General features: G+C 38.4%; 1 protein-coding gene across 5 annotated transcripts; it reads right to left on the bottom strand.

The window, feature by feature from the left end:
* Window positions 1-21: 21 nt before the first annotated feature.
* Window positions 22-27,226, bottom strand: BOLL (boule homolog, RNA binding protein). 5 transcript variants are annotated; one of them, XM_039378856.1, is made up of 13 exons: window positions 26,944-27,220; window positions 26,756-26,866; window positions 24,000-24,143; window positions 20,892-20,983; window positions 18,651-18,705; window positions 16,271-16,352; window positions 13,315-13,481; window positions 12,730-12,801; window positions 11,919-11,966; window positions 10,699-10,824; window positions 9,176-9,253; window positions 5,906-5,974; window positions 22-4,079 (listed from the first exon to the last, which is right to left on the bottom strand). In XM_039378856.1, exons 2-12 carry the CDS (start codon window positions 26,771-26,773, stop codon window positions 5,957-5,959), a joined length of 900 nt encoding a protein of 299 aa, XP_039234790.1. In that variant the 5' UTR covers window positions 26,774-26,866; window positions 26,944-27,220; the 3' UTR covers window positions 22-4,079; window positions 5,906-5,956. The 5 variants fall into 5 exon arrangements, with proteins under 5 accessions (XP_039234790.1, XP_039234789.1, XP_027586474.1 ...); XM_039378855.1 differs by having other exon boundaries at window positions 9,176-9,250; window positions 26,756-27,226; XM_027730673.2 differs by having other exon boundaries at window positions 9,176-9,250; window positions 24,000-24,140; window positions 26,756-27,225.
* Between the last annotated feature and the right edge of the window lie 297 nt (window positions 27,227-27,523).

The following is a 27,523-nucleotide window of genomic DNA, read 5'->3' as shown; positions in this document are numbered from 1 at the left end:
ACACAGATGACAATAGTTTGCTTTTGCAGTCATTAAAATATAGTTTAATGATCAAAGTTCAATTCCATTTTTCTTATTTTTCTAAATCCATATTTAACTACTCACCGATGCGACAAACAAAAGTTACAATCCAAACAGTACATACAGACCAGTTGGAACTAAACTTTTAGCTACCAACTCAGAACTTTACTAGAAATTCAAAACTGTAGAAACTTATTGCTGTACTACAAGCAGTTGCAATAGAAAGAGCTTTTAGTTTCTAAAATTGCTAACAGTTCTCTAAAATGAGATCTGCAAGTTTACCAAGCTTTTATTTATGTGCATCCACAGACTCACTTATCAAGGCTTCAATAAGTACACCCTCTGTATCTGCAATACAGTATCAAACAACACAGCCACATGTTCACCATCAACTAAAACCATGTATTCCAGAATGAAACTCGATGGTCTAGATTTAGATTTTCTGTATAACAGCTATATATGGATTTGTGTACAGGACTGCACACACTGCATTATACTTTGTACACTTAAAATACTGCTTTAAGCTATGAATTTTCTATTTCAACAGGAAACATAAGAAGCTTCCATACCAAAAGAATTGAAAACTACTGTAGTACCTTCAACATTGCAAAGCCACAAACCTAAAAAAGCCATTTTGCAGCCATACAACTACATATTTTAAAACTATGTTAACAGAGAAAAACACTTCAAGAGAGCCATGTGTTCTGCTAGTTTCTGCTCAGTTACTATTGGAATGCAGTTTACTCAATGACTTAGTATTAGCTAGTTGGAAAAATCAGTTTCAGAATGCAAAGAATTGCCAATTTAAAATGAAAAGTGTAAACAGTTTTTCAGGGAGAACGAATGGACTTCTGATGTGTAAGATTAGAAGTAGCAGGAACCAAAAAAAGCCAGTGAACTAGAGTTCTACTTAACACAAAATGCGTCAACTAAACACACAAAAATACAGGAGATGGAACTTCAGTACCTTTCTGCCTGTCCACAGGGGTTTTATCCAGTGTTATCTAGTGGAGAATGTCAGAACTAACCCTCTGTCATAGAAACCTAGCATTAAATAGAGAGTGTTTACTAGAAATACTGTCTCAGCCAGCTCAGCAGAAAACAGAACATCGCAACCAGGTCTCTGAATTCTAAGGGGCAGAAGCCAGAAAATTAGTTTAGTCTGCTAATACATGAATATGACAGCCAGCGCATGAAGAGGATGATTTGCTGTTACTGAATGTCCCCAGGGCACAGCCCTCATCTGGTACATTCCCTCCTGGCACATGTGTGAAGCCTTACAACTATCACTGGGAAACTGCAGAAGGCCAAAGAGAATGTGGCCCTTTCTCAAACCCCCAAAATCCTGACTTGACCATCTGCAGTTAACTAAATTACTCCTGTAATTTAGTTAACTGAACTGGCAGGAGAATACTGTACAGTGTAAAACAACAAAAAAAAATCATGAATGCTAGAACATCAAGGTAACAACAACCTGAGGAAATGTAGTTCTTTCTCAGTGCATCTATCATTCCATTACAGGGATTCACAAGTGGTAAGGCAGTTATATCTCAGTTGTGTCTACAGAAGGATTCAACTCCTGAAAGGTTCAGTCACTGCTGACTGATGTCAGGCCATCACTCTTGGCAAGCACTTAGAGCAAAGATAAGCTACAAAAATCAGTGAAGAACCCTCAGTATTTCAACAGCGACCTCCAGTTCCTAGAGAAAAGCCAACACTGAGCTTCATCTTGGTATCCTCTAGGTGTCTCAAGTCAAAATGAAGCATTGTTAAGAGCTGGAGATACAATCCTAACCAAAAGCACCTCCAGACTGATGTTACAGACCCCACAGAAGAGCACTGCAGGAACAGTTATGTGCCTGACACTGAACATCCTTACAAACGATCAAGTTCACATGCAAGTAAAAAAAACTCTTAAGTGATCTTTGAAGCAAAGGCCATGAGATCAACTCATTATCAACACTCTAACATCTGTACCAATTAAGGGAAAATAAACTACATTTTGTGAGTATCTAGAATAGAGCCACAATCTGATGACTTTTAAGTGACTGCACAGTATTTGTACACTTCCAAGCAATTAGTTCAAGAGACTTCCCTCTAGGCACTTATTTTTTTAAGTTACTAGTCACTGTAAAATTTACTGCTTGTATCTCTAAAGCATTATTAAAAACAAGGAAGTCTTGTTTGGTAAACAAACTGTGGGTTCCAAAACAAGGACTAAATCTTCTGAATCCTGGATCAAATGTGTGTTTCATGACAAGAAAGAAGGCTCCAACAGAACATATAACCTTTCTTTGGCACCTTTAGAGAGATCATCATTAAAAAAATACTTAACTATGGAAGAATTCTTCCATGGAAATGAATTACTGTTTTGATGAGCCAAGATTTTTGTGACATATTTGTACAAATGAGTTCTAAAATCTGAAAATTAAACAGAACTGGACAGATGTGTTTAGTGGTACAGACAGGAGCAGAAGTGTGACAATGATGATGCCCTTCAAAAATAGGCTGAGCTCTTCATGTATCCAACAAGTTCTATACCTTTTTTGATACTTACTGGTAAAACAATCCCCCATTGCTGCTATGGTAACGAGTTTTTTAAAACAGAACCTCTTAAAATTATATTTATGTATATTTTTCTACCTAGCAGAAGGTGGAAGGTCACTTGAGGAAACTCACGACCAAGACACAGTACATGGACTCTCTTTTACAACAATTTCAAAGCAGTTTAAAACCAGAACAGACTCCAACTGATCACCAGAACCATCTTTAAACAGATTTACATATTACACATGGATTATTTACTGACTACTTTGCTCACTTGGTAATATCCCTGAATGATTAAAGGGAAAAAAATACCAACAAAACAAAGCTACCTGAAAAGAAAACCCCCAAATTACTACAAATCAGATAAAAATCCCAAACAGCTCAAGGATATTTTACGTACATAAAGACCTCAGTCCTACAGAAGCAGTAAGCCATAGCTTGCACTCCTATTAACTACAGCAGCTGTATTTTCAACCTTTGAGGAATTTGGCTTTTACAATACATAGAAGGAATCCTACAAAGGTGAGAGGGGAAACAAAAAAATTATCTCCCCGAAGCTGAGGAAAAAATAGTATTTCATCTCAACTTGTGATATTGCCAGGGAGTTCCTAATTTTCACACAGACAACAGAAAGGTTCAAAGAAGCAAGAGGGAAGTTTTCAACTGTCTTGTAATGCAAGCAGTCAAGCAGCATTGCCTTTTTCTACAGTCAAAAACATACAGTAAAACCAAGTGTATTGCTTACTATGTTCAAGAAAAATGTTAGGATGAGAACAAATAGTTATTAAGTGAATAGTCCAAATTTTATTTTAAAAAGTTATACCCAAGCACTAAAAAGACACGTAAGTAAAATACCTTATAAAAGTAGAAAATACTGATTGCAAAAAACTTTAAGCTAGACAAATTGTCTTGGAATTGAAATTAAATATACACAGATTTAAATAAACGGATTTGAATCCACAGCGCAAAAATGCTGTCAGGATGTGGCAGAATGGCTTTTACTTTGTAACTAGTGTATCTTTCAAGTTTATGTAACCCATAAATTAAAGGTGAAATTTTCCCTTTAGCAGAAGTACGCTGGCTTTCCATCTATGTTAGTAACTGGAGTTTATACAGTAGGCTGTGTATCAGAAATCACCATTTTGTCCTGTAACAGGATTTATATTAAGAACGGAAGTGCAGAGTAAAGTTGTTATTTCATGTGTTTTTACCTGACCAAACCACAAAATTTCATTCTGTGACTTGACAAAAAAGAGCAGTATATTAACTGAGGCACTTGCAGGCAAATGTAACCAGTCAGGAAGAACATTCCCTCCATGTGATAGGTATGTTAGCACAGTACATGGCTAAAAAGAGTGTTTTACAGCATCTGTAGAAAACAGTGTAAGAATGCACTCTTCCATTCTGTGATCTTTGCTAGGATGAAAATGATGACTTCATGCATACTGAGGTTTCAGACTCACAGACGAAGAATGTGAAAAACTTCTTCTCACAGAACATGACTTCAATTCCTAAAGAGAGGGAAAAATACTTTGTTGTTTCTATTTCCAAGTGTGTCCCATTTACTAAATTAATAATGCTTCAATGAAAAGTTACAGTCCAGTGTGGTATTGCATCAGCTAAACCAACTTGGTTCAAAAAGGGAAAACAAATTTCCATTATGCACCTTGATGAAGTACATAGTGGCAGGAAATATCTTCCTTTATTTACAAGTACGGAATCTTAGAATGAGTTCAGAATTCTTTTATAAAAAAATTACCCAGCTTTGTTCATTGATCATACAGTCTCACTAAAGTATGTCAAGTTATTAAAGCAATTGTATCCTCTGTCTAATTAGATGGGCAAAATTTTTACAAAATGTCACAGTACTAAACTATTTAACCAATTCTTTTTTTTTTACATTAGCATTCTCTTTAACATAGATGAGAGCAATGCATTACTATAGGTATTTATAATAATACTTACAGGAAGGTTTTAGTAGCTAACACATTTATAAAATCTGAGCTAAAGAACTGAAAGCTGCCTCATTTGTAAACAGGCAACTAACAAACAGGCAATGGACTGTGCCTAAGTCATTTGTTAGTGCATGCCACTGACAAAAAGCAAGTTGCAGGAAACATAGCTACTGTTTAGGTTCTGGCACAAACAGTTCTTAGAATACTTGTACTCTTCTGTTTATTCTTCCCAAGATAAAAAGGGAGACTGTAGGAAAACTTTATCTCAGCTGCTCTATAGCCCCAGTGTGCAACTCCCATCTCTTTTACTCTCTCCATTTAACTGCTCCATATGACAGCCTCAAACTGTTTTCTAACCTTCTGAATAGCTCAGGCCTTTTCAGCACTAACTTCTTTGTTAGTGCTAACTAACTAACTTTTTACCCTCCTTTTTGGCTCTGACAGTTTCCTAATGCAACCAGCTGTAGTTCCTACACCTCTATCCAGATATTCAGCCCACTATCATCTCCAGATGGCAGTTTCTTTCCATCATCTACTGGCTCTGCACCATGCTGTGCATTGCTTTCCAAAATTTCAAGGTCCCATGGTCATTAGTTTTCATTACATCAACCTTACAGAAATTCAATCCCAAAGTACTTCTCTTTTTCTTTAGTTTGGCTCCTTTACTAGTATATGTGGAACACTAACACGTTTTCTCTTTCTCTACTGTTTTGCACTGGCAAACTTCTAGTATTTGTTTAGAAGCCATAGCTGGGGATAAATCATATGGGCACCTACACAGACAAGTCAGACCTTAACAAATAGTAAGGCCCTGCTACAAATTAGTGGGCTGTTGAAAGTATCAAATAAGAAATTACAATAATTTTAACATGTGCAAAATATGCCTTCCTCCCTAGCTTCCTTTTATTAAAACCCTGATGTTTTTAAAAGTGTAAACAACTAAGAGAGGCAGCTTTTTCACAGTAAAAACATGACTGAGCACCTGCCAGAGTACAACCCCGTGAATACGAGTTATTGTAAACAGCATAAAATAGGGAGAAAAGGGGAAGAAATTGAGCTGTCAATACAGGAATTAAAACAGTTTTCAGAAACCAAAAATCATGTTGGAAATATTGAAAATTTCCTTCTCTGTTGAAGGAAAACAATCTAAACTCATAAAACTTGGGCACTTCACCTAAAAATAAAATGATGGCATTTATATCTACATTATTACCCAGGAATGAATTACACTGATTATACAGGATTTGTTTTATGAAGAAAATTATTAGGCAACTGACAAACTTCAGGAAGCAGCTAAGTAATGCTGCAGGCTGTGCTAGACCTGAGCATGTTTTATTATGCACCAACTCATAAATAGCAACCATTGCAATGAAACAACTGACCCCAAGTTTTCCACAACTCGCAGCTGCTAGCTGGCATGTTGATGATGGATCTCAGCCACACAGGAAGGACTGGACAAGAAAAAAATAATAAATCAATACAGATAGGCTAGAGCTGCCCACATGCTTCAACAGTGAATGCTCCAGAGGTTGTCAAGTAAAGAGAGAGAACATATAGATCAGAGAAAACAAAAGAACAAACCCACTAAACTGAAGTGAGAACAAACTATTAGAATAGAAAAGGGAGTTTGTCAAGAGAACACAGAATTAAACAGTGTGAGAAAAAGCATGCCACCTGCATCTTTCCATGTTCATATCAAATTAGCAAATGCAGTTTTGGTGGAGTTTGCCTGTTTTACAGGCAACAGACCTTGTTACAGCCAGTGACAAGCCTCTTGGCAATCAAATGACGACAACTGGAAGTTTATATTCACATTACTTAGACTAACGTAACTTTAAACAAGAGGTTTATTCTGTTTCACTGCATGTATAAATGAAAAAATACTTACCTATAGAGAAAATAGGTTGTACTATTTACTGTTTCAGATGGAATATCAGACAATAGCATGCAGTACTAGTATAAAATTACTGAACTTTTCCCCCAAGTGGTTACATCAAAACTCTTAGAAAAAACATGTTTATCTACTTGCATGTGTATATACACAAACATTTATAAACACACAGTATTTCTGTGTATTATACACACAGAGAACACAAGTCTTACCTTATTATGCTTAACTGCAGAGAAAACCAGAGTGCACTAAGTTCAGTTAAAGTCACAGAAGGCTCACTACCAGAAGGCCATGGTGCCACAGGCCAGCATTCCCCATTAAGATCTGAATTCAAATATACATGAACTACAACAAACAACACTATGATCTGGCACTGCTGATGTCAGCCAAGACATTCTGTTGGATACAGACTATGGGAACAGCAGCAACTCTGACAGACTAGAACCATGCCTACCCCCCAACAGGTACACTGCAGCTCAAAAGGATGAATAATAAGAAAAAAGTCAAAAGCATGAAACAAAATAAACCCCACCCACCTGCCCACCTCCACCTCCACCTCTTTTATACTCTGCTCACTATTTGCAGACTACAAGTGTGTTACTCAGCCCCTCAGGCTTCAGGGTCTCCCTCCTACACCTTTACCAGGCCAGTGCCTCATAACAAGATAATCACCCAGAAAAAACAACATTTAACTCACAGGTATTTCTTCCAGGTCTGAAATAAAAAACCCACAAATTTCAATTCTCCCCTCAAGTTTCCCCTATTACTGTAGACCACACCATCTCATACATATCCCTCTAGGAGCATCCAAACATTAATCTCTGTATTGGAGGGTGACATAGAGATTAATGTAGAGAGTAGTATTTTTGATTCAAAATTGATTTTAAATACAGAATTTGAATCTAAGATTTTCTTCTAAATTTCCTTTAGCACTACTAAAAATTTTTTATTAAAAAATAGCATTTTTTTGGATGTAACTCAAGGGGTAAAACAGAGAATGAAAAACTAAGAATTGCCAGAACTGAAGCTTCCTTTGTTAACTGCTACATGGCTTACACGACAAATGGACCGAGTTCTTCTTATACACTTGTACAGCACTGGAAACACTGACTTCAAAATTTGGGATTTTCTTCAATTGGTATTTCATCCATTTTGCTTGCTCACTCCTGTGATTTCTTTTAATTATGACTGCAATGCATGCTCTGTTTTGAGCTGCATTTGAAAGCTGTAAGAAGTCTACAATTGCCAAAGACACCTGGATATTGGCTGTACCCATCCTACTCTCACCATGACTCACCTAGTATAAAGTGCATATTTATTCCCAGTGCAATTCCTAAGGCAGTAGAGGCAATCAGCAGATTACCTTCAAGGTGAAGTCACTCCTTTAGGCTCCTGCTTTCTCCTCTATGGCCACTATTTGGCAGTTTTCAAGCAGCAGATACATTTGTTGGGGTATTTTAAGAAGACTAAGTTACCAGGCAGTGTTCTTATACAGCTGGGGAGTAATGACACACCACCTGCTTCATCCAGAGCAGTCTGCTGACAGCATTTGCTTTTTTCCATCATTTGCTGAGAGCTCAGCCACACTGACAGACAACACAAGCTGATCACATTCATTACATGTGAGACATATTCAAGCTCCAAGTGGGGATGTGAAAAGATAACTTGAAACTTTCAAAGGAAGAACTGTATTTTAGAACTACTAACTATTATTTGGCATCATCTTGTAATGAATAATAATAAAAAAAGAATTCAGTACGTCTTTGAAAGGGTTAACTGTACCTGTGAATCTACTTGAGACCTGAACAGAGTTTCAATTCTAGATAACAAAATTTCTGAGAAAACCAGGAAAAATGAGCAGGAAATATAGTGCAGTTTATTCCAAGGCAACACTTATGTTACAGCCCCCTCTGCTGGAAATATTTAGTACATATTGTTACACAAGAGTCTGAAAAAAATTCTTCCAGAAAAAGTAAAATAAATTAAAAATACATAAAAAAGTTAGCCTATAACATGGCTTTTATTCCACTCTATTTAGTTTGCCACTTGCAGCTGAGTAAGCATCTTTCACAGAAGAGTAAGTGCTGTAACATCAACTACTGATAACTTTAGATCTTTGTTATCAGGCAAATCAGTTTTGATATTATTTTAGAGTGAACAGCCTTATTAATTTACATAAAAGGACCTTAAACTGGGAGCCAAAAACATCCAACAACCTGCATCAGGTGACATGGAATAATCATATTTTAAAATGGCCTTTCTAAATCAGAACTGCACAGAAGGAAACCTAGAGGTGACCACCTGGGACAGTTTTTCATGTTCCAGGTTTCAAATTCCCACCTCTACTTAACATGAGGTTCAATACAAGGCTGAAGAAAGGAATTCAGTGTCGAGACCCAGAGACAAGAGACAAAGATTTGTAACCAATATTTCAAAGAACTGAATGAGGTTCACCATTTTCTCTCAAAATATGTTTTTCATTTGTATTTTCTTTGTATCTAAATCTTAAAATAACTTAGCCATGCTCTTACTTTTTAGTTTCCCCAAATAGTTCCAAAGTAAGTAACTTGTATGTCCTCTGTAACAAAGCTTCAGGTGAAGAAAAAAAAAATCTCAGTTTCTCTGTAATGCTTCCAATTTTCCTTATCATTAATAAAAGACTTGTTCAGCCACATCCCTCTTCTCTTACTGTCCCCCCTTCAAGAAAGGGGACAGTAATACTGCAAAATGCTTGCTTTAACTCTCTTGGTTTGATACTCACAGCTGCAGGCATGGCTATGTGACTCTGGGCATAAGGCTGGTGATGTAGTGTTTGAACTCCATGATCAGAATACAGCTGCTATAAAAAAAAAAAATAAAAAAAATTAGCAGAAAAACCTGTTTCATAAACTTACTTTTTTGCAAGCCTTTCACATGAATTTAGAATCCTTAGAAATGTCAAATTTTGGGCCATGTTTATCTGAACTACTGACTTTTTAAACCCCACAATTTAAATATTTAAGTCTATGTTTTCCCCACTGTACCAAACTTTGGTAACTTCATTTATCTTGATCAGTGTCACAAATCACTTTCCTTGACAGAAGTAGCAGCTTCTCTACTACACATCCAATTCACTCAGCTCTAACTGGAACAGTGTTTAAATGTGTCAATTCACACACTGAAGTGTAATTCCCAGCATTATCAGACTTACAAGATATTTACATACAAATAATAGATTACTCTTGGAATTTTACACCATTCTGAAATTCCACACATTGCTTCTTTAACACGAACAAAATGCCTACGTGTAAACCAAGAGCCCATTATACCCAAGTATTCCTTAACTAATTTTATTTTCTTAGTGCTCACATATTTCAAATTTCTCTGTACAAGTTTATATCTAATTCATGAAATACTAAAGGTAAAATAGCAGTATTGTTAATAATATTATAATTATAGAATAAATACCAAGATTTATGCACTTGCAAAAACAAAACCCCAACAATCCATGTCTTGTATTAATTCTGTGTCTTTGTAGGGAAATTAAATTACTTTGGTATGCCAGAATTTTCCACTTTAGATATCTGAAACACCCATTTTGGAACTTCTCTTGGCAACAAAATACGCATTAACTTTTGAAACAATGTTTGATTATTGTCCTAATTTAACATCTGTTTTGGAATCCCTATTCATAAGGAACGAATATTTAAGAGAAGTACCAATTAATATAGAATAAAAAAATGTAAGATCAAATTTTTCTGTAGCCTTTTACTGTCATTTCTAATATCCAACTATGAAGAGATTGCCTTATTGTACATCAGGAATCTCTTGACTAGTATTAAAAATGCTACTGATACAGAAGCAAAAAAATTGTAAACAATTCAATCATTCAACCACTCATAATTCATTCAGATCACTGCAATATTTAGACACAAGCTTCTACCTGCACAGAAGAATCACTTCAGAAAACTACTATGGTTTGGGTATATTAACCCAGCATTAAAGAATCTGATTCCCATTTTACTTAAACATTCCTTACAAAGGAAACAAACTGACTAGCCCTTATACCGCTGTCCCTAATACACTTCTGACCCTCAAACATATTTCAGAATCAAAGCATCCTCTGAGAAAAATGGAAGAGAAACTCTAACTTGAGGACACCTGAAATTATTTAACAGCAGCATGGGTACAGGAACAATTAACCCAAGTGTTCTGAACAGCCAGTGCTTAAATTAAAACATTATGTTTTTCAATTGCAGAAAAACACTTCAATTGTCAGTACTTTTTTTTACTTTTTAAAAATACCTCAGGAACTGCAGCTTCCATGAGCAGAGGTGGAGATATACATCCACCTTCCTGGGTAATTCCTATTGGCTGATAAAAGACTTCAGATGGTTGCAGATATAAGAGTGGAGGTGAAGAGGTAGGAGACTGAAATAAAGTACATTATTTTAATAAATTACATTATTTAGGCACTGTAAAGACCAAAATTTATTTTACAGTCTTCTTTGCTACATATAAATGGAGACACAGCCTTAGAACAAAGTGTCAAATTCATCTTTGATAGCAAAAGAAAAAGTGAGTAGGAAGTAGGTAGGAAGGTCAGGTAAGAGGAAGGAAAAAAACTCAAAACATTCTTTAGTAATTTTTTCATAGTTTTCAGATTTTATTTGCATTTTGGAGAGCGTTGTTAGGCAAATCATAAAACTTGTAAAATTGACATTAAGTCTCAAGATCACAACAACATACTACAGTTAAAATCTTCCCTTGCAAAAATGTTACAGTAGCAAAACAAGCATTTTTGTTTTAAAATAACCCCCCCAGTATTTTCTGTAACTCAGCACTCCAATTTCAAAGCAGCAGATTGATCTACTAGAGTGGAACCTGTCCATAACTGGACAAGGCTGGCTGCTACTGAAGTAATGAGGCCACACTGTAATGAGTTCAATCTTAAAGGACTCAGTCCCTTCAGCTTCAAACTCTTCAAGTTCCTCGAGTGTCAAGATTCCCATGTGAAGCTGCTCTGCTACAGAGATCACAAACCCAATACACTCTCCCCCCAAAATGACCAAGTCACCAATTTCAAGTTCTTCCTCCTATTTCAAGGGTCTGGGTCTAACTTCACCCTACTTCTGCATCTACATGCTTCTGCTAACAATACTTCTTTGAAACATCACAGTATCAGTTAATTAGCTACTTAATACTCATTTCTCAGCACAATTTGACAGTTTTCACCTGCTTCTGACAACTTATTAGGTAATTTATTACAAACTTTTTGCCAAAGTGAGAGGCAAGGGTAAAGATGCTTTCTTTACATCAGATTTGTATTTGATGTTGCAATAGATGCTATTTTATGCCTTCTGCTGTATCAGCAAATCTTGTAAATGCACTGCTAAAACACAGCAATTAATACTCATTTCAACTAAGCTGTGAATAGTGGGAAGTGTCATAGTTAGATAAGTGCACCATACCTTTGAACAAGGTGAAATTAATACTAAAATGCTGCAACTATGAACTGTATTTACCTGTAGAACAGACCATTGCCACTGACTCGAAAAACATTGTGTTGGTGCCTAAAAATCAAACAAAAAAATGTTGCCAAATGTGATTAAGAACATATGCATACACATTGAATACCAGAATTCCTAACATACTAAACCACAATCATCTCAAATCTACAATTATTTCTAATAAACTAAAAAGAAGAGAAAAATTTTCATTAAAGTTCCAAAAAGTTCAGGAACATTTTTATTCATAAAAACATCGTATTAATAAATTTTTATTCATCAAAATATTCAGGAATATTTTTATTCACTCAGCCTCTGACTTGGCCATTTCATAAGCTTCAAAAATACTTAAATCAGATTCTCAGCAGACGTGTTCAGACCACAAGAATCAATGGACCCTAGTGGGAACACTGAAAATGTTGTAGTTATAAGGAAAAAAGTCTTTTTTTACTATGAGGGGTCAGTTATTGCAAGAGGCTATCCAGAAAGGTCGTGGAATCTCTATCATTGGAGCTATTTAAAATCCAACTGGAAAAATACCCAAGAAAACTGATCTAACCAGTCCTGCTCCAGCAGGAGTTTGGCTTAGATGATAAGAGGCTGGTACTAAGCCAGTTGTCTTGCAACACAAAAGAAAACTAATATATTTTATTATCATGGCATTACATAAGGAGGATAAACCGTTGGTTAAAGAAAGCAGCCAATGAAATTAAAATGTGTTTGCTATCACTTTTTACTTCCTAATAACAAACAGCTGTGACAGTGCTGCAAACAGTACTGCATGGCTGGAGGAACAGTGTTTGTCTGAAAGCCATTCTTAAACAGATACCTGATAATGATACGTAGGAGACTGATAAACTGGAGGCGCCACCATCACAGGGGAACTGGAAACCGAGCGCGACTTCAAAAATAAAAAGTTAAAAGTCTTAATGCAGCTATTTCATAGATTGTCACTTCTATTAAGCACAGCTCCAGAGCACTATAATGCTGAACCACCTCCCCTCCCTTTTGAAAATGCATTTACCGAGTTCACTTAAATTTAAGATTACTCAAAATCACTGTTTCTAAGAGCCTGTGTTAGATGAAATAAGAATCCCTGGCACATTCACTGAGTTCTTTCCAGAAAGCACTAGCCCATCACTGTCCAGAGATAGTAAAACAGAACTTCTCCTGGGGTAAGGTCCAGACTGATACGGACTATCCTGTCCAACAGGTCAGACCAAAGCAAGAGTCCACTGCAGAAGCCAAATAAACTGAAGTGATATAAAAAGTACGAAATAAACAGTCTAACATAAGGAAGCCATTTAAACATCTAACATGAGGCACAGCTGAAGAAACAAAGTATGAGGGACTTAAAACACTGCACTCATCCTGGTCCATAGAAAAAGCAAATATACCAAAATGAATTACTTACTGGCCACGGCTGCTGAACAGGAGAAACTTCAGATGTATGAAAATAAGCCACCCCATTATGGTAAACATATGGATATCCACTCGAAGTGGTCAAGTACATTGTACCAGCTTCTGGTGATACAGCAGTAGTTGTGTACATTGTACCAGCTTGGGGTGTTACAGCAGAACCTGGAAGAGATATTTTAAAGCTTACTTACAAATAACTTAATTTATTTTTTAGATGTGTACACCATGAAAAAAATAAGGGAAGATCATTTCTGATCTTCAGAGAAAGAAAATACTCCAAGGAAAGAACATAGAGCAGTGTGCCCAGTGCCATCTCAATTCCCTCTCAAACACAAAACCATGAAGGCAGATGGTCACAGGATGCCTCCAGAGGTAGATGGGAAGAGCTGCAAAAGATGACAGGCATATAAATTAACAAACACAGGTAACTCCAGGTACCTACAAATACATATATTTTTCATCTCCAAATGTCCAAAAGTAATTTGACACTATAGGAGATTTTGATGGGTAACCTCCACATCCTCATATTTAGCTGAACCAGAATTCAAGCACTAAACCCAACAATGATTTTATTACAAGGTGCTGTCTGGTTTCTCAGCAAAGACTGTCAAACGTAAAAACTCATTTTACAGACATCAGCAACAGGGACATTTCTCAGCAATGCTGTCACTGTGACAGAGCCTACAAGTCAGCATGGTCTGATCTCAAAGCAGAGTTCCACCTGCACTGCCCTCTGACAGGTGCTGACAGCAGGTGTTATTCAAATAAAGGGATCTCCACCCTAAGCACAGATTGTCTCTCCCCTTCAAACACTGTCTCTGACATCACCTAAACTCTATTCCTCTCTACATTTTAGGGGGGCTAGGACAGGACTTTGTTTTTCCAAAACTGTGTCAAACATGAAGACAAATTTCAGTTTCAAATATGACGAGATTTCTGTAGGGAAAAAAAAAAGAAAATTAATTCTGTAACTGAAATGGAAATCTTGAAATCACAAAGTCGTAACATGGCACAGAAAAAAAAAATCAGGAAGAACACAACATAAAGAAAATCACCAAACAATTTTCAGTTTTCCATCTCACCTTGCAAAGGTGTGCCACCACAGAGTGCCATTTTACGGACAGACAGAACACTGCAGAGGTCACCACTACGCTCAGTGGAAGACCAAGAAGGCCCACAGTGATTCAAGAGCTTTTATTGATAGTAAGAGTTTGCCTAATACCCAGAAAAGCCTGAAGACACTTGGATACAACACAGCTGAAATGTTATCCACAGACAGGTCAGGCTAAGATGCTTGTTAGGATAATGTTAAGTATACCCTTGAAAACATAAAGGCTGTTCCAGCTCCAGCAAGCAATCTAGAACAGCAGCTACTGACATCTCAAAAGAGATCAACAGGATCCCACTGCCAACAGTCCTGTCCACTTCACTACAGAGTACATTGCACAACTTTTCTGCCCATGTTGAGCAAGTCTCTGGCAAAGGAAAAGGAAATCTCCATCCATCCCAGCAAACTCATGTGATGGAAAAACACATTGTGATGCTGGGGAAAAGCAAACCAAGTGGTCCTCCCAGTATGTTCAAAGCACTTACCACAAAATGTCCCATGACAACAGAAGAGCTAAAAACTCATTTTGCTTAATAGTTTGGAAGACAGGCACTAGATTATATGTGGGCTGTAGAGGACAGCAATATATTGGCCAGCCCTTTAATTGTGCCCAACATAACAGAACCAGAGCTCTACAGTGATATTGCAAGTCTAGGTGTTCTGGCTTCATGTACCCCAAGATGAGTTGCAATAGGACAAAGTACCCTAGCAACTAAGGTTAGATAGGTTGAGCATGAGAGCAGACATACTGAAATCAAACCCTAGGATACATCCTGGATGTCAATATGATCTTGTATCACAGAACTATCCTAGGCATGAGAGGGTAGAGGTACTTGAACAGGTCCACAAACACAGACCTCAAAAGGACACAGCAGCTTTCTTCAAGATTTTTTTTTTAACCCCTGTTCCCTCACATCTCAGAATTAAAACATAGAGATGTCTCTTTTCTATCAACATACACATTCAGCACAAGAGTCAGACAAAGGAAGCACCACAAGTCAGGCAACACAACTGAGAAAGTACAAGTCAAAGATGGAAAGGGAAATAACGCACCGGGGAAAAAAAAAAACAAAGGCATAACACCTCTTGATGATGACTGAGCAAAGATCACACTGAATAATTTCTAGAGCAAAGAAGCCTTTGTTGGAACAAAGGATTTGCTTTCCCCTGGGGAAACAATATCCCATACAGTAACACAAGGGAAAAGGGCAGGTACATCTGCACCAACAGCATTACTGTACACATGAACTACTTCTAACAGGTAACACGATGGAAACTAAAGAAAGCATCAGAATTGAACCAACATTCTTTTGCATTGTCCTCTGACTGAGGATGAGCAAAAGGTTGGGCTTCTTCCTAACTCTTCCAAAAGGTACCACGGCAAACAACTCAAGAACAGGATGGTGACTGTAACCACCCATTCCTTATGGTTCTAACAAAGAAAGCAAGATGCAACTGTCCTGATGGATTTTGACAACATAAATAAATCAATGAGTAACAGTGCAACTAACCAGCACAGCCTGATTTATCCCACAGAACCTGTGAGGACAGTCTAGATGTTTAGATTTAAGGTTCTGCCAGGCAATCTGAATTTCCACTGTTCTTAGATAAGTAACCTTTTCCAATAAAGTAAACAAACAACATATTAAGAGAGATAAAAGAACCAAAAGACCATAAATCTATTTAACTGGACATTTCCACTGGCATGCATTTACTTCCACTGCAAACTGCTCTGAGCATATTCCATGCACAGTATTAATGCCGTGCCAGAGCAGGTACATCTCACTTTAAAATTTATATTCATAATGACACAGAATACACAAATACAAGTAAAGATACATACGAGCATTAGGACTTCGTAGTTGTTGTTTTCGTATTGCTGGACCAATATTCAATTTCTTATCCTTATAATTGAGTTTTTTAGCCTAGAAGTAAAGAAAAGCATTATTTTCTGCACACATATAGGCATCTGAGAAATGAAAATCTCAAGTAGACAAGGCACTTACTAGGTTTCATCCTCCCTTTCTTTTTATTTAAAATGCATTGCAAAAATACCCCACACAAGCTACACTAGTTCCTTTTCCATCCTAACTTTAGACTGCACATACACAAAATTAATCATGAGTCATTTCAAGCATTACTTACTCTTCATGGAGCCTCTTCATTTGCAACTGGCACCTATACTTTTCAGCAGACTATTTTCCATTTTAGCTCTCATGCATTTACTGCACATGTGTACATAAACAGACAATTTGAAATATAAAGACTAAGTTTTTTTTATGATCATGACAATATTTTACAAGACAGGAACAAGAAAGTCTATGAAAGTGGCCAGATTATAAGGACTGAATGTAACATGCCCATATTCACTCACAGCTGCCTCAGAACTTCCCACCTTTTAGATTTAAAGCAAGGAAGAGGCTAAACTATTTTGTTCAATTCGGGACTTCATAAACTAATATTAATTATGGCAAACATACCTATGCTTATTAAAACACAGAACCTATTAAAACACAGAGCAACTCCTAGAAAACAGATGTACATTTCAGTCAAACTGCATTCCAACACAAACAACATGAAGATGATTCTTCCCAAAGCAGTGTTCCACTGATGTGATCTACCAGAGGTTAGAAATATTTTTTTATGCACAACTTTCACAGTTGAGAGAAATATCTAATCTGTATAGATTTCTCCAAAGCAAGAACACAGCAATGCATGCAAAATTACAGATGATGCTACAGAAAGTGAAGACTAGGAGGAGAAACTGTAATTAATTAAAAAAAAATCACTTCAGAAAGATAGAAAGAAGAAACACTAATATTAATAGGATATGACCAGAAAGAGTAACCTGGTGAAACTCCTCAAGGTCTGTTCTCAATACTAACACAATTTAGTAATTTAGAAGACTGCAACATAGAAAGAGAAATTTCTGGAGACATTACTCACAATAGAAAAGTAGGATACAACCCCCCCCCAATCAGTCCAAAGGATGAGCAGAATATCATATAAAAATAAATTCAAGAGTACAAAATGAAAAACACTGATTTCCTACATTAAGTCTAGAAACTCTCAGCTTAAGATGTAGAAAGACCTAGATGCTACAAGTTGACTGTGAAATAGCAGAAATATGTAAAGATGAAAGAGGTGACAGAACTGCAGAATGTTTCAACTAAAGGACAGAGTAGGCAAAGTAAGGCATCAGTAAGACTTCACATGGAGCAGCCTTTCAGTTACAGAGGCAAATATATTAAACCATTTTCACAACGGTACTCAGTACCATTAGTGTTTAGCTTACAGAAATAAAGCAGTAAAAACAAGGGAGGAAGAAAAACAGCTGACTCAAAAAGTTCCTGTCTGTGGCTCCACATAACTATTTCTTGAAAACACACTGAAAATTCCTTTGAAAATGTCTCAGCTCTTATTTTGAATTTTAATATAAAAGTTCCCAGAGGCTTGGAGTTTCAACATTTTAACCAGCCTTAGAAATTGTGAGAAGACAATTTGCAAATCTTAGATGCCATTTCCTCTGAGCCTTTTTCCCCCCTCCACCTGGATTTTCATATGAATGAGTAAAACCTGAGTGACAGATCTTTCCGATAAGCTCCAACCAGAACATGAAGCACATATTTAAAGAGCCAAAATGAACTGAGGAGCTCACATACAGCTGAAGAGCTAAGCATGTCTCAAGGGAGACTCTACAAGCAGTGTCAGCACAGTAATGTAGCTTAGAGGAGAAGCAAAAGGTACATGACACAAGCTTCATTATTTAAGACTCCAAGTGAACCTAATTGTCACTAAAAACAATTACATTAGGTCTGACAAACAAACATGTCAAAATAAAAGATAGCAGTTATCTTCCCAACTCCCTGCAAAAAAATCTTGACAAGAGTGGATTTTCTAGTAAAGCAAATGAAAGCAATTCTGAAGGATGAAGTTTTTATAACTCTATACTTACTGCAGACCACATACAGATCAAGAACATAAAGACTGGATGTCAAAGTCAAGAACAGTACTATGAACTAGCACTTTCCTTCCCTAGTTCCAGAAGACCTCAGTATAAATCTTATCTTGGACCTCTGTAAACCATTTTATTAACCATGAGACCAAACTTACCAGATCTTCAAATGTAACTTGGCAAACAGAGGATCACATAACCAGAGCTACTCGTGTCTAATGTGAAATGAATTATTTAAAAGAGAAACACAAGGGGGACTATTGCTTACATCTTGTAAAATCTTCTGTGCCTCTTCCTGGGTTTCAAAAGTGACGAAGCCATACCTAAATAAAAATTACAGATGTTAAGCCTCTGAAGTTCATATTTACAAACACTGCACATTGCTTGTCGATATACAGTACAAGTGACATTACAAGGCAAATTAACGGGTAAAAAAAAACAATAGGAGAAGTAAAGATTGCAGTAACAACTGTATTCTTCACAGCTTTCCTATTACATTTAAGCATGTGGTAATGTATCACCGTGAATAAGCAGCCCACATAGAAAGCTATCCTTGTTACTCAGCCTATGTCTCAAGTTCCTTCATTGCTATTAAACAAACATTTTGATCTAAAGCTTTGAATTCTTGTGGGTGACCAAGATGAGAAACTTGGGATTTTTTTTTTAATCTTAAATTATTATTATATTGTAATTTATAGTACAGCTCCAACCTACTTCAGACACAAACTGTGAATGCTCCACACTTCCACATGCACTATTCACCGTTTTAAACTGAGGTCTTAGAAAAAGCAGCAATGCAGAGATAATGTTTATCTGGGAATTATTCTTGTAATTCTTAACATGACTAGCATTACAAAGAGTTCTGTGGTGATCACAGATGAAGCAATTCTCATTCTTTGTGACACAGCCTTTCACCACACCTCTTCTAGCTGCTGCAGTAAATCAAACAGGCTTTCTACACACAACTCTTGCTTTTCCAAACCCCCTCAATTCATTCCCAGAGTAATCTAGGTCACTGAATGTGACATTGCCTGTGCAAAGTAAGTATCTGAGCATATATAATACATATGTAAAACCCAAAAATGCTCCCCCCACACCCCTTAATCTGAATTTCAAAATTTTTGAAAACTTCTAGTATTTTTGTACACATAATTTTTTAGGATCATGGTTCATCTCTCACAGTCAGATTACAGATGATATCAAGGTGGCCTCTGTCTTTCCTGCCAGCAGATCAGATTTTCCAATACAAGTTCTTTTCTGTGAGCATTTTCATGCTTCTTTTTAGAACAGAGGTTCAGTAAGTCTGACTAGCCATCCTTTTAAATTTGCAGGCTTTTCTTGTATTGCCCTCTCTAAACAAACCAGGACATTTCCATGTTCAAAGAACACAAACTATTTTCCTACTTGGGACCTTACCTACACAGATTTATCATTCTATGGACTGCCTGGACAATCAACTAATAAGACATAATCACATACACCCAAGTTTTTAAAATCACTTTTCAAGGAGAAGCAATGAAGCCTATGGCTTGCATTTCAAAAGAAATCCCTGCACCACGTAAAGTAATTATTTTCCAACATATTCACTGTGAGACATATGCTGGCAATCAAAACCACATCATTATTATGGGTTATATGGACACACAAACTGCAAGTCTCATATTTCTTGGAATTGCATAAAAGACCTGGAGGCTTAGTGACAAGGATCAAGTCCATCACTCCTGAAAGTGCTCACTCTGAGCTAAGATCTGCAGCTCAGTGTGGAACCTGCTGATCCCTGATAAGCTCTGACAGCACTGAGAGGCTCAGGAGAGAACTTCACAGGTACCAGTTCTCACACACATTCCCTTTTGTTTCAGCCCCCTTCCCACCCTTCTATGGCAGAGCACTTCCCCACCTTATCTGCATCATCATCCTTTGGGTTCTAGCAATAGCCTTACTATGCAACCTTAATCCTTCTTCAGATTTGCTCTTTGGCATTTCTCTGACTTTTGACTTCCACTCTTAGTCCCCCTTTTCTGTAATCATGAGTCACTGTCAGATTTGTCCCCTATGCTCTTGTTCCAAAAGTCTTCACAAAAAATCTCAGTTACTGCCATGCACTCCAGCATAATCAGGTGTATCTCACCTCTTGCTTCATTTTTAGGCTTCTTTCCAAACTGCCTTTCAGTAATAAATATATTCAATAACTAAATAACCTTTTTAAGATTACCTACTTAATTAATTGTTATTAAAAAAAACCCTAGAAAAATGAAAACTATTGATTTTGTCCTAGTTGCACACAGCTTCATCTTTTACAAATATGACTACAGTTTGAGTTATGCGAATTAGAGACATTTATATGGAAATATTAAAGGGCAAGAACAGATTTTTGCAAAGATAGATTACCTGGTAAGATCAATGAAAAAATTAATATTCTGAGCTATGAAAATCAATCAAATTTCCTAGAGTCAGTCAGATTTCTGTTATATTTTTCAATTCCACAAAAAGCTTATTCTACTATACCAACCCCTTGGATACTCCAGCTCTGTCATTTATTATCTTCACTTCTCTCACACTGCCATACTGAGCAAAAAATGTCTTCAGGTCATTTTCATTCGTCTAGTACAGTAATTCAAGAGAGGAAAAAAAAAGGAAGAGTTGGTTTGCATAGTTATTCAATGAATATTTACCATAGAACTTTTAAGGGACATACTTTGAATAAAGTTTGCTATAAACTAATTATAACCCTGGATAGGAAGAGAGAAGAGTGAACAAGTATGAGCCTCACAGGCCATTTAATTACTGCATTTATTATTCATCAATAACACTAGAAAGTAATTAAAACTCCTCTTTAGTAGATTTATGTAACAAGTGCCCTTTCACAGCTAAGACCACTGAAGCAGGTTTACTAGATCTGAATTTTAGTTTCTGTGAATGACATTCTAGAGCAGTTTACAGTATTAAAAATCACTACCATATTTTCAAACTTCAAAACAGCAGAGTACATAGATTTCCAAAAGGATATACATAGGCCACATTTATTAAAAAAATTCCCACTAACCCACAGTGATTTAGTGGTCAAATCCACTGAATACACCGTGATTCCTCTTTCTGAAGTGGTTTTAACTTGAGACTGCAAATATGTACAGGTACACCAAAGGAACTAACCACTATAAGTTAAATAAAAAAAAAGTTGTTTCAATGGCAAATGGTCTAAAACTTGGAAGAAACTGCTCCCTTCTGAATACATAAAGAGCAAGACAGGTTTCCAATGTACAGGCACACCTAAACTACATCACTCACCTACCTTCTATCAATCTTCTCATCCTGTAAATATGTATCACATATGGTGCCCTAAACACCAAATGAGATTTTCATTTTTACACAGTCCTTACTTAATAGTATATCCAACACTGGAAGAAGTACAGTTGTATGCATGCATCATTCATTTATACTTTTCCTTAAAGCAGAAGTAAAGCATCACTTCTGGTATAAGTGAATTACTTCCATTGTTTTAAATTGTATGTATGCAATTTATTAGATCCTTTCCAGCACATCAAAGGTTTATCTGCCTCATCCAAGACTAAAACTGATCAGTGCTCCAAGTGTCATCCCCAGACATGAGGGATTGCTACACAAGACTATAAACTTGGAAAGACAAAGGTTTTCATGCAGAGCAGTGACTGAAGGGGAATAAGAAGAAAACACTGTTCTAAGATAGACAGTGAAATCTGCAATTATGTGTACAAACATGATATTGAGAAGCTTACCAGAAACACCTCGGGACTTGCCTTTTCCCGTTTTTAAGACAAAGGCATTTGTCACATTCTTGAGAATGACATAGGCAAAGACTTAGCACTAGCCTAAGACATGTGGACCACACCACTAAAAGTGCTCTTCGTACCAAGATGAAAATGTTCCCAACTCCAACTTCTCTTACTGAACTGTTTCTCTCAATTTATGAAGCCAGATGTTTCCTCTTACAAACAGGAATCACTGCTACAGTGATAGACCAAATGGTGGTGCCTGGCAAAATCATAAAAGAGCTTGCTGGAAAGCAAATAAGTTTTTGTTTAGTGTCTCCCTTTTTCACAAAAATAAAATAAATAGCTTTTATATATCCCCAACTGACCTGAGGAAGACTTTTGGGGTAAGAAAACCCAACGAAACCAAATCCTTTTTGCCATGAGATTCCCAACAGAAAACAAGACTGACAGAAAAATCATATGGTTTGATAAGAAATTTAAGACTGTTTGATATAAAGAGCCATAGCAAATGGAAGAGTAGCTAAAATGTTTATAGAGGTTTCATCCCCCCAGCAAAATTCCATCTTCTTTTTGCTTACAAGCATGCTTAAACTCTGTTGTTAAAAATAAGATTAATAATAAACTTTGAAGTATCAGCAACTGAACCAAGAAGTCAAGCAACCCCTCAAAATGAACAATAAGGAGGATAAGTACCAAAAATATTGGTATGTTAGGCAGAAAAGTGTTTTAACCTCTGAAATTGCAGTGCAGACAGAACAGAGTGAGGCCTTTTTATACCTCTAGTCATTTGCTTACTATTAGTGCAAAAAGCTACTGTGCCTCTTTGATAAAGCTCAAATATCCTGAAGGCCTTGAGCTAGAATATCCTGGAGGCCTTGAGCTAGAATATCCTGGAGGCCTTGAGCTAGAATATCCTGGAGGCCTTGAGCTAGAATATCCTGGAGGCCTTGAGCTAGAATATCCTGGAGGCCTTGAGCTAGAATATCCTGGAGGCCTTGAGCTAGAATATCCTGGAGTATCTTGCACTTGTTATGCAAAATAGTCTGAATTGTAAATTCTTATTCCTCTCAAATGAGTCAGCACTCAAAAGATCCTCAGCCTAGGAGGACTAAGGAAGAGACTATACTCTTGGCAGGAACAAAACATCAGCTAAGCAGACCAAGCAAGTCTTGCAAAAGTCAGTGGCTTAATTACCTGAAGTAGGAAGAACTGAAGGAGTAGCTGGTATAAAGATCTGCCAAGTACCTTGTCAGAAATGTTGAAAGCACTAACCAGTGTAAGAGCAGCTCAATATTCACTGCTACCTGAGGGTTTTCCGGAATACACAAAGGCACAAGCATTCTAAGAATTAAGATTAGTACTGCAAATTACCCGGACAAGCTTTCACACGTTTTAAAACCAAACACTTGTCTTTGAGAAAATTGCTGTGGCAAGTGAGGAATAGTTGCACTGTAGCTTCTTTGTATGAACCAGGAGAGAAGTGCTGGAGGAACTAAAGCTACTGACATTTGCCTTGTTTGCCATATGTAACATTGTGACATTTATTAAATTACACTAGGTATTATAATAAAAAACTTCTACATACTTTTCTACCACAAGTTCTACTGACGACAAAAGCCATCTTCTTTGAAAAGAGAAAATTCTGAAGATCTGGTTTGTCAAAAGCTTCTAGCAGCAGAGTGTACCAAGCCAGCTTTGTAGGACAGATATGTAAATCAAGGCTTAAAGCTTTATTCTCTACTATTGATTTGGATACTACATTGAAGAGCACCTACCACCTAAGCAAGCACATGACTGTCTCTCTCTTTCCTATTGATTTTTATAGAGTTATACATTACCATTTAGCAGCAAAAATAGGAAAAATATACCTTAAAATCAATTCCTCCCACAAAGACACGATTTGGAGTAACTGTTCCGAACCTTGGCGAACTGATCAGATTATTTAACCGTACCGGTGACACCGTGTTGGGACATGGAGGTAAAGATTCTGTTGGCATCTGATCTGTCACCTGCTGGGTGAAAGAAAACACTTTCAAAATTTTACAAGTTATTTGTCAGGAAATGGAAATTCTCTACAGACCATACAGAATTTTTTCAGAAGCACAGTAAACGCTGAACTGAACACAAACCACATTTTTATTCAGAATGCAGCTCAGTGTTTAAACATAAGCTTAATTTTAAGCAATTCAGTAACTTAGTGACTGTAGTCTGAAGTTCAGTGTTTAACACTTTTCCAAATTAGACATTCAGAACCTAATCCACCAATCTTGGTTCAATCTGCACAGCACCCTGATGTATAAGTCTCAACTAACGCATTCTATTTCAGAAATTATTTTATACCTCTTAGAAGTCCTTATTTTAAACCTATATAGAATGGACATGGTTAACAATTTGTGCTCTCACACATATCTGCAAGACCCTGCTCTTTGCAACAGTTTCTGGTTGACTTTCCAAGCACCAAGCACCTATAATTTCACCACATGAAATCAACAGGTTCTGTACAACTGATGAGAATAGTTCTTGAAGACTAGTCTTCTAATTCAACACTCTCTTGGCCTACCAACTTCCTGATGTTTCAATTTCCACCCTGCAAACTAATTCTATTGGAAACTCTTTCCAAAACAAATGCATACTGCCTTACAAAGTCAACCCTAACTGTGAGGTCATAGCTGTAAAGCAGTCACACAGTATCGTCACTAACTTCTCCAACAGGAATTACAATAAAGGCTTCAAGATCATTATTGCTGTGGTAGTCTGCCCCCCCTCCCAAAAAAAAAAACTTACTAAAACCAGTCCTGGACTCTAGTGCCCTGACAGTACCACTGGGGAAGGAGCCCAAAATGAAATACAGGCAGCTGCTGCAGGCTGCAGATACCAAGGCTAATAACAAGCAGAACAGTGAAAACTAAAAGTAGGAATCTAGAGGTCTCAGCCTTCAATCTTTCTTCTGAAAGGATTTCTGAGTTAAATGTATTTTTTCTTACTATTGCTCAACCCTTAAAACTTGTAGCGAGGTTCAACACAACACATCAAGTATATTTCAAACACAGAAAGCTACTGCAGCAAGTATAGAGCTCTTTTGCTTCTTGTAGTATCTGTGCATTTTAGCCTCTCTGAAACCAGAGCAGAAAATGAAGTTCTGCTCTTAAATAGTTCTCTTCATAGGATCCCCCCCCTTTCATTTACACTGTTTTACTTCCACATTTTACCTTTCCCCCATTGACAAGACAGCATCTTCTTGGCTGTGCCTCTAAGCATTCCTGGACAAAGCCAAATCACTTCTTTTCAGAACACACAAAAAGTAAAGGCTGACAGTTGCAATGTAGCAAGAAATGGAAGATCAGTAATTAAAAGAACGTCAGGGAAAAAAAGCTGTCTTTTCATTCGCTCCGCAAGCCCTTCCAAGATTATTTGCTATTTCCGTAGCTACCTGAGAATTCTGAGGAATGCGTTAATGCTACTGTTTTGGATACCATAAAGACAATAAATCCAGCTTAAGTCACACAATTTAGGGAAGACAAAAGTCCTTTCCTAATTTACTAAAACACACATCTGGGGAAGAGGAAAACCCGAAGTCATTAACCTGATCTATTCTGAAGAATGCAGTGTGCATTTCTCCCACTGGGAATACTAACCTAGAGTAGGGCCCAACCTGAACAACAGTCAACTTTACTGGGCAAAGAACAAACACAGTTGCTACAGTCTCAAAGGCTTTAGGAAGAGGACTGTTTTTTACAGAGGAAAAACTCTTGAAGGACAAGACAGGTTATTTTCTCCATCTCTCACACCAAAGACAATACTCTAATTGTATAATTATCTGTCAACTGTGTTCAGCACAGAAGCTTCTGGATTTAACTATAACAATTAACAGTCGACATCCCAATCAAAAATGTATTCCTTACCTCAAGGAGCTCAGACGGCATTTTCTCCAAACAAGTTTTAAGAGCTGTCTTATTAAAAAAACCCCAACAAAACAAACAGAAAAAATCCGAATGGAAGAAACGAGAAATTAACCACATCGCTTGTGAACTCCCAATACAGTAAATTCCCACGAGTTTTTAATGCTAAAATCTGTATTCTGATAGCCATCTCTTTATTGCTAGTGTGACAATAAGAAAACAGTATTAAAAAAAGTTAAATATGTACTAGCATCGCTTGCCTAAACATTTGTTTTCACTGGTTTATAAACTTCCATCATTTTTCCCAAATAATACGGATGTGTACATTCAACAGTATTTTTACGTTTTATTTAGTGCGCTTGACAACCGCTCTTCAGCACAAGCGCTATTTGCCTTTCTACAGTGAATACACCCCGCGGTCCGCCAACCAAACCCTACGAAGGCCTGGTGATTCACCGCACCTAACTGCCCAGACAGTTCTATTTTCCACAGCCGGCGCGCTGTAAGGCCGGGAGCCGGACCCCGCGGCCCAGGTACGATTATCCCGCACACCGGGGCCCGGCGGTGGCTTCTCCACACTCTGAGGCAGCCGCAGACAAAATGGCGGCGGCGCCCGGGCGGGCGCGAGCCGGGGCACCCCGGCGGGACGGCCGCGCTCCCGCTCCCATTCCCGCCGCCGCTCCCCGCCCGCCCCGGCGGCTCCCCAGCCCCGCCGGGCTCCTCACCGCGCCCTCGGGATCCATCGGTCCTCGCAGCCGCCTCCTCGTCACGTTCCCGGAACCTTCGCGGCACGCGTCGCGCTCCTCAGCTCCGCCTCGCGCCCGGCCGGCGAGCGCCAGCAGGGCCGGGCCTGCAACGGGCGGGGCAGACACAGCCCCGCGGCGGCGCTGCGGGCGGGGGCGGCGCTGAGCGCTGGGGTCGGGCGGACGGGGCAGCCCTTCGTCGTCCCAGCGCCCCGCCGCGTCCCGGTCCCCGAGGACTGGCCCCACCTTGCCCTAGGAAACTGGCTCCTTCGAAAACCTACGGCCTCTCCCCGGGGGTCCCGCGTCCCCTCACGGGATCCCTGCGAGGAGGCGACCGGGGGGTGCCTCTCGCCTCGCCCCCTCCCGGCCCCGCCGGCGCTGCCGCTCCCCGCCCGCCCCGCCTCAGGGCTTGGGGCTCCGTGCCGCCTGGGGGCCGCTGCAGCGCCCGGAGCCCCGTCTGCCTGTGCCGGTGCACCAGCCGGGCGCGAGCCCGCGCTCCCCTCCCCGCGGGTCCCGCGGCACCCGCAGCCTCCGGGCGCGTGTCCTGCCCCTCGGGGAGCGGCCGGTACCGCGCTGGGGAGCCCTGAGGCGGCCGAGGAACCTCCGGCTCTGTCCCCAGCACCTAAGGAGACGGGCGCTAACTCCCAGCTGGGTTTTTATCCTCCCAACTGGGGCGTGAAACGGGAAGGAAAATGGAGTCATGCGTTTCACCTGGCCCCTGCGGGAGAAATACGAAGCAGGTGAGGCAGT

Source organism: Pipra filicauda, unplaced genomic scaffold (assembly GCF_003945595.2).
Source record: "Pipra filicauda isolate LSUMZ 115617 unplaced genomic scaffold, ASM394559v2 scaffold149_size4050908_pilon, whole genome shotgun sequence".
Taxonomy (NCBI): Eukaryota; Metazoa; Chordata; class Aves; order Passeriformes; family Pipridae; genus Pipra; species Pipra filicauda.
This window is presented reverse-complemented; position numbering and strand designations above follow the sequence as displayed.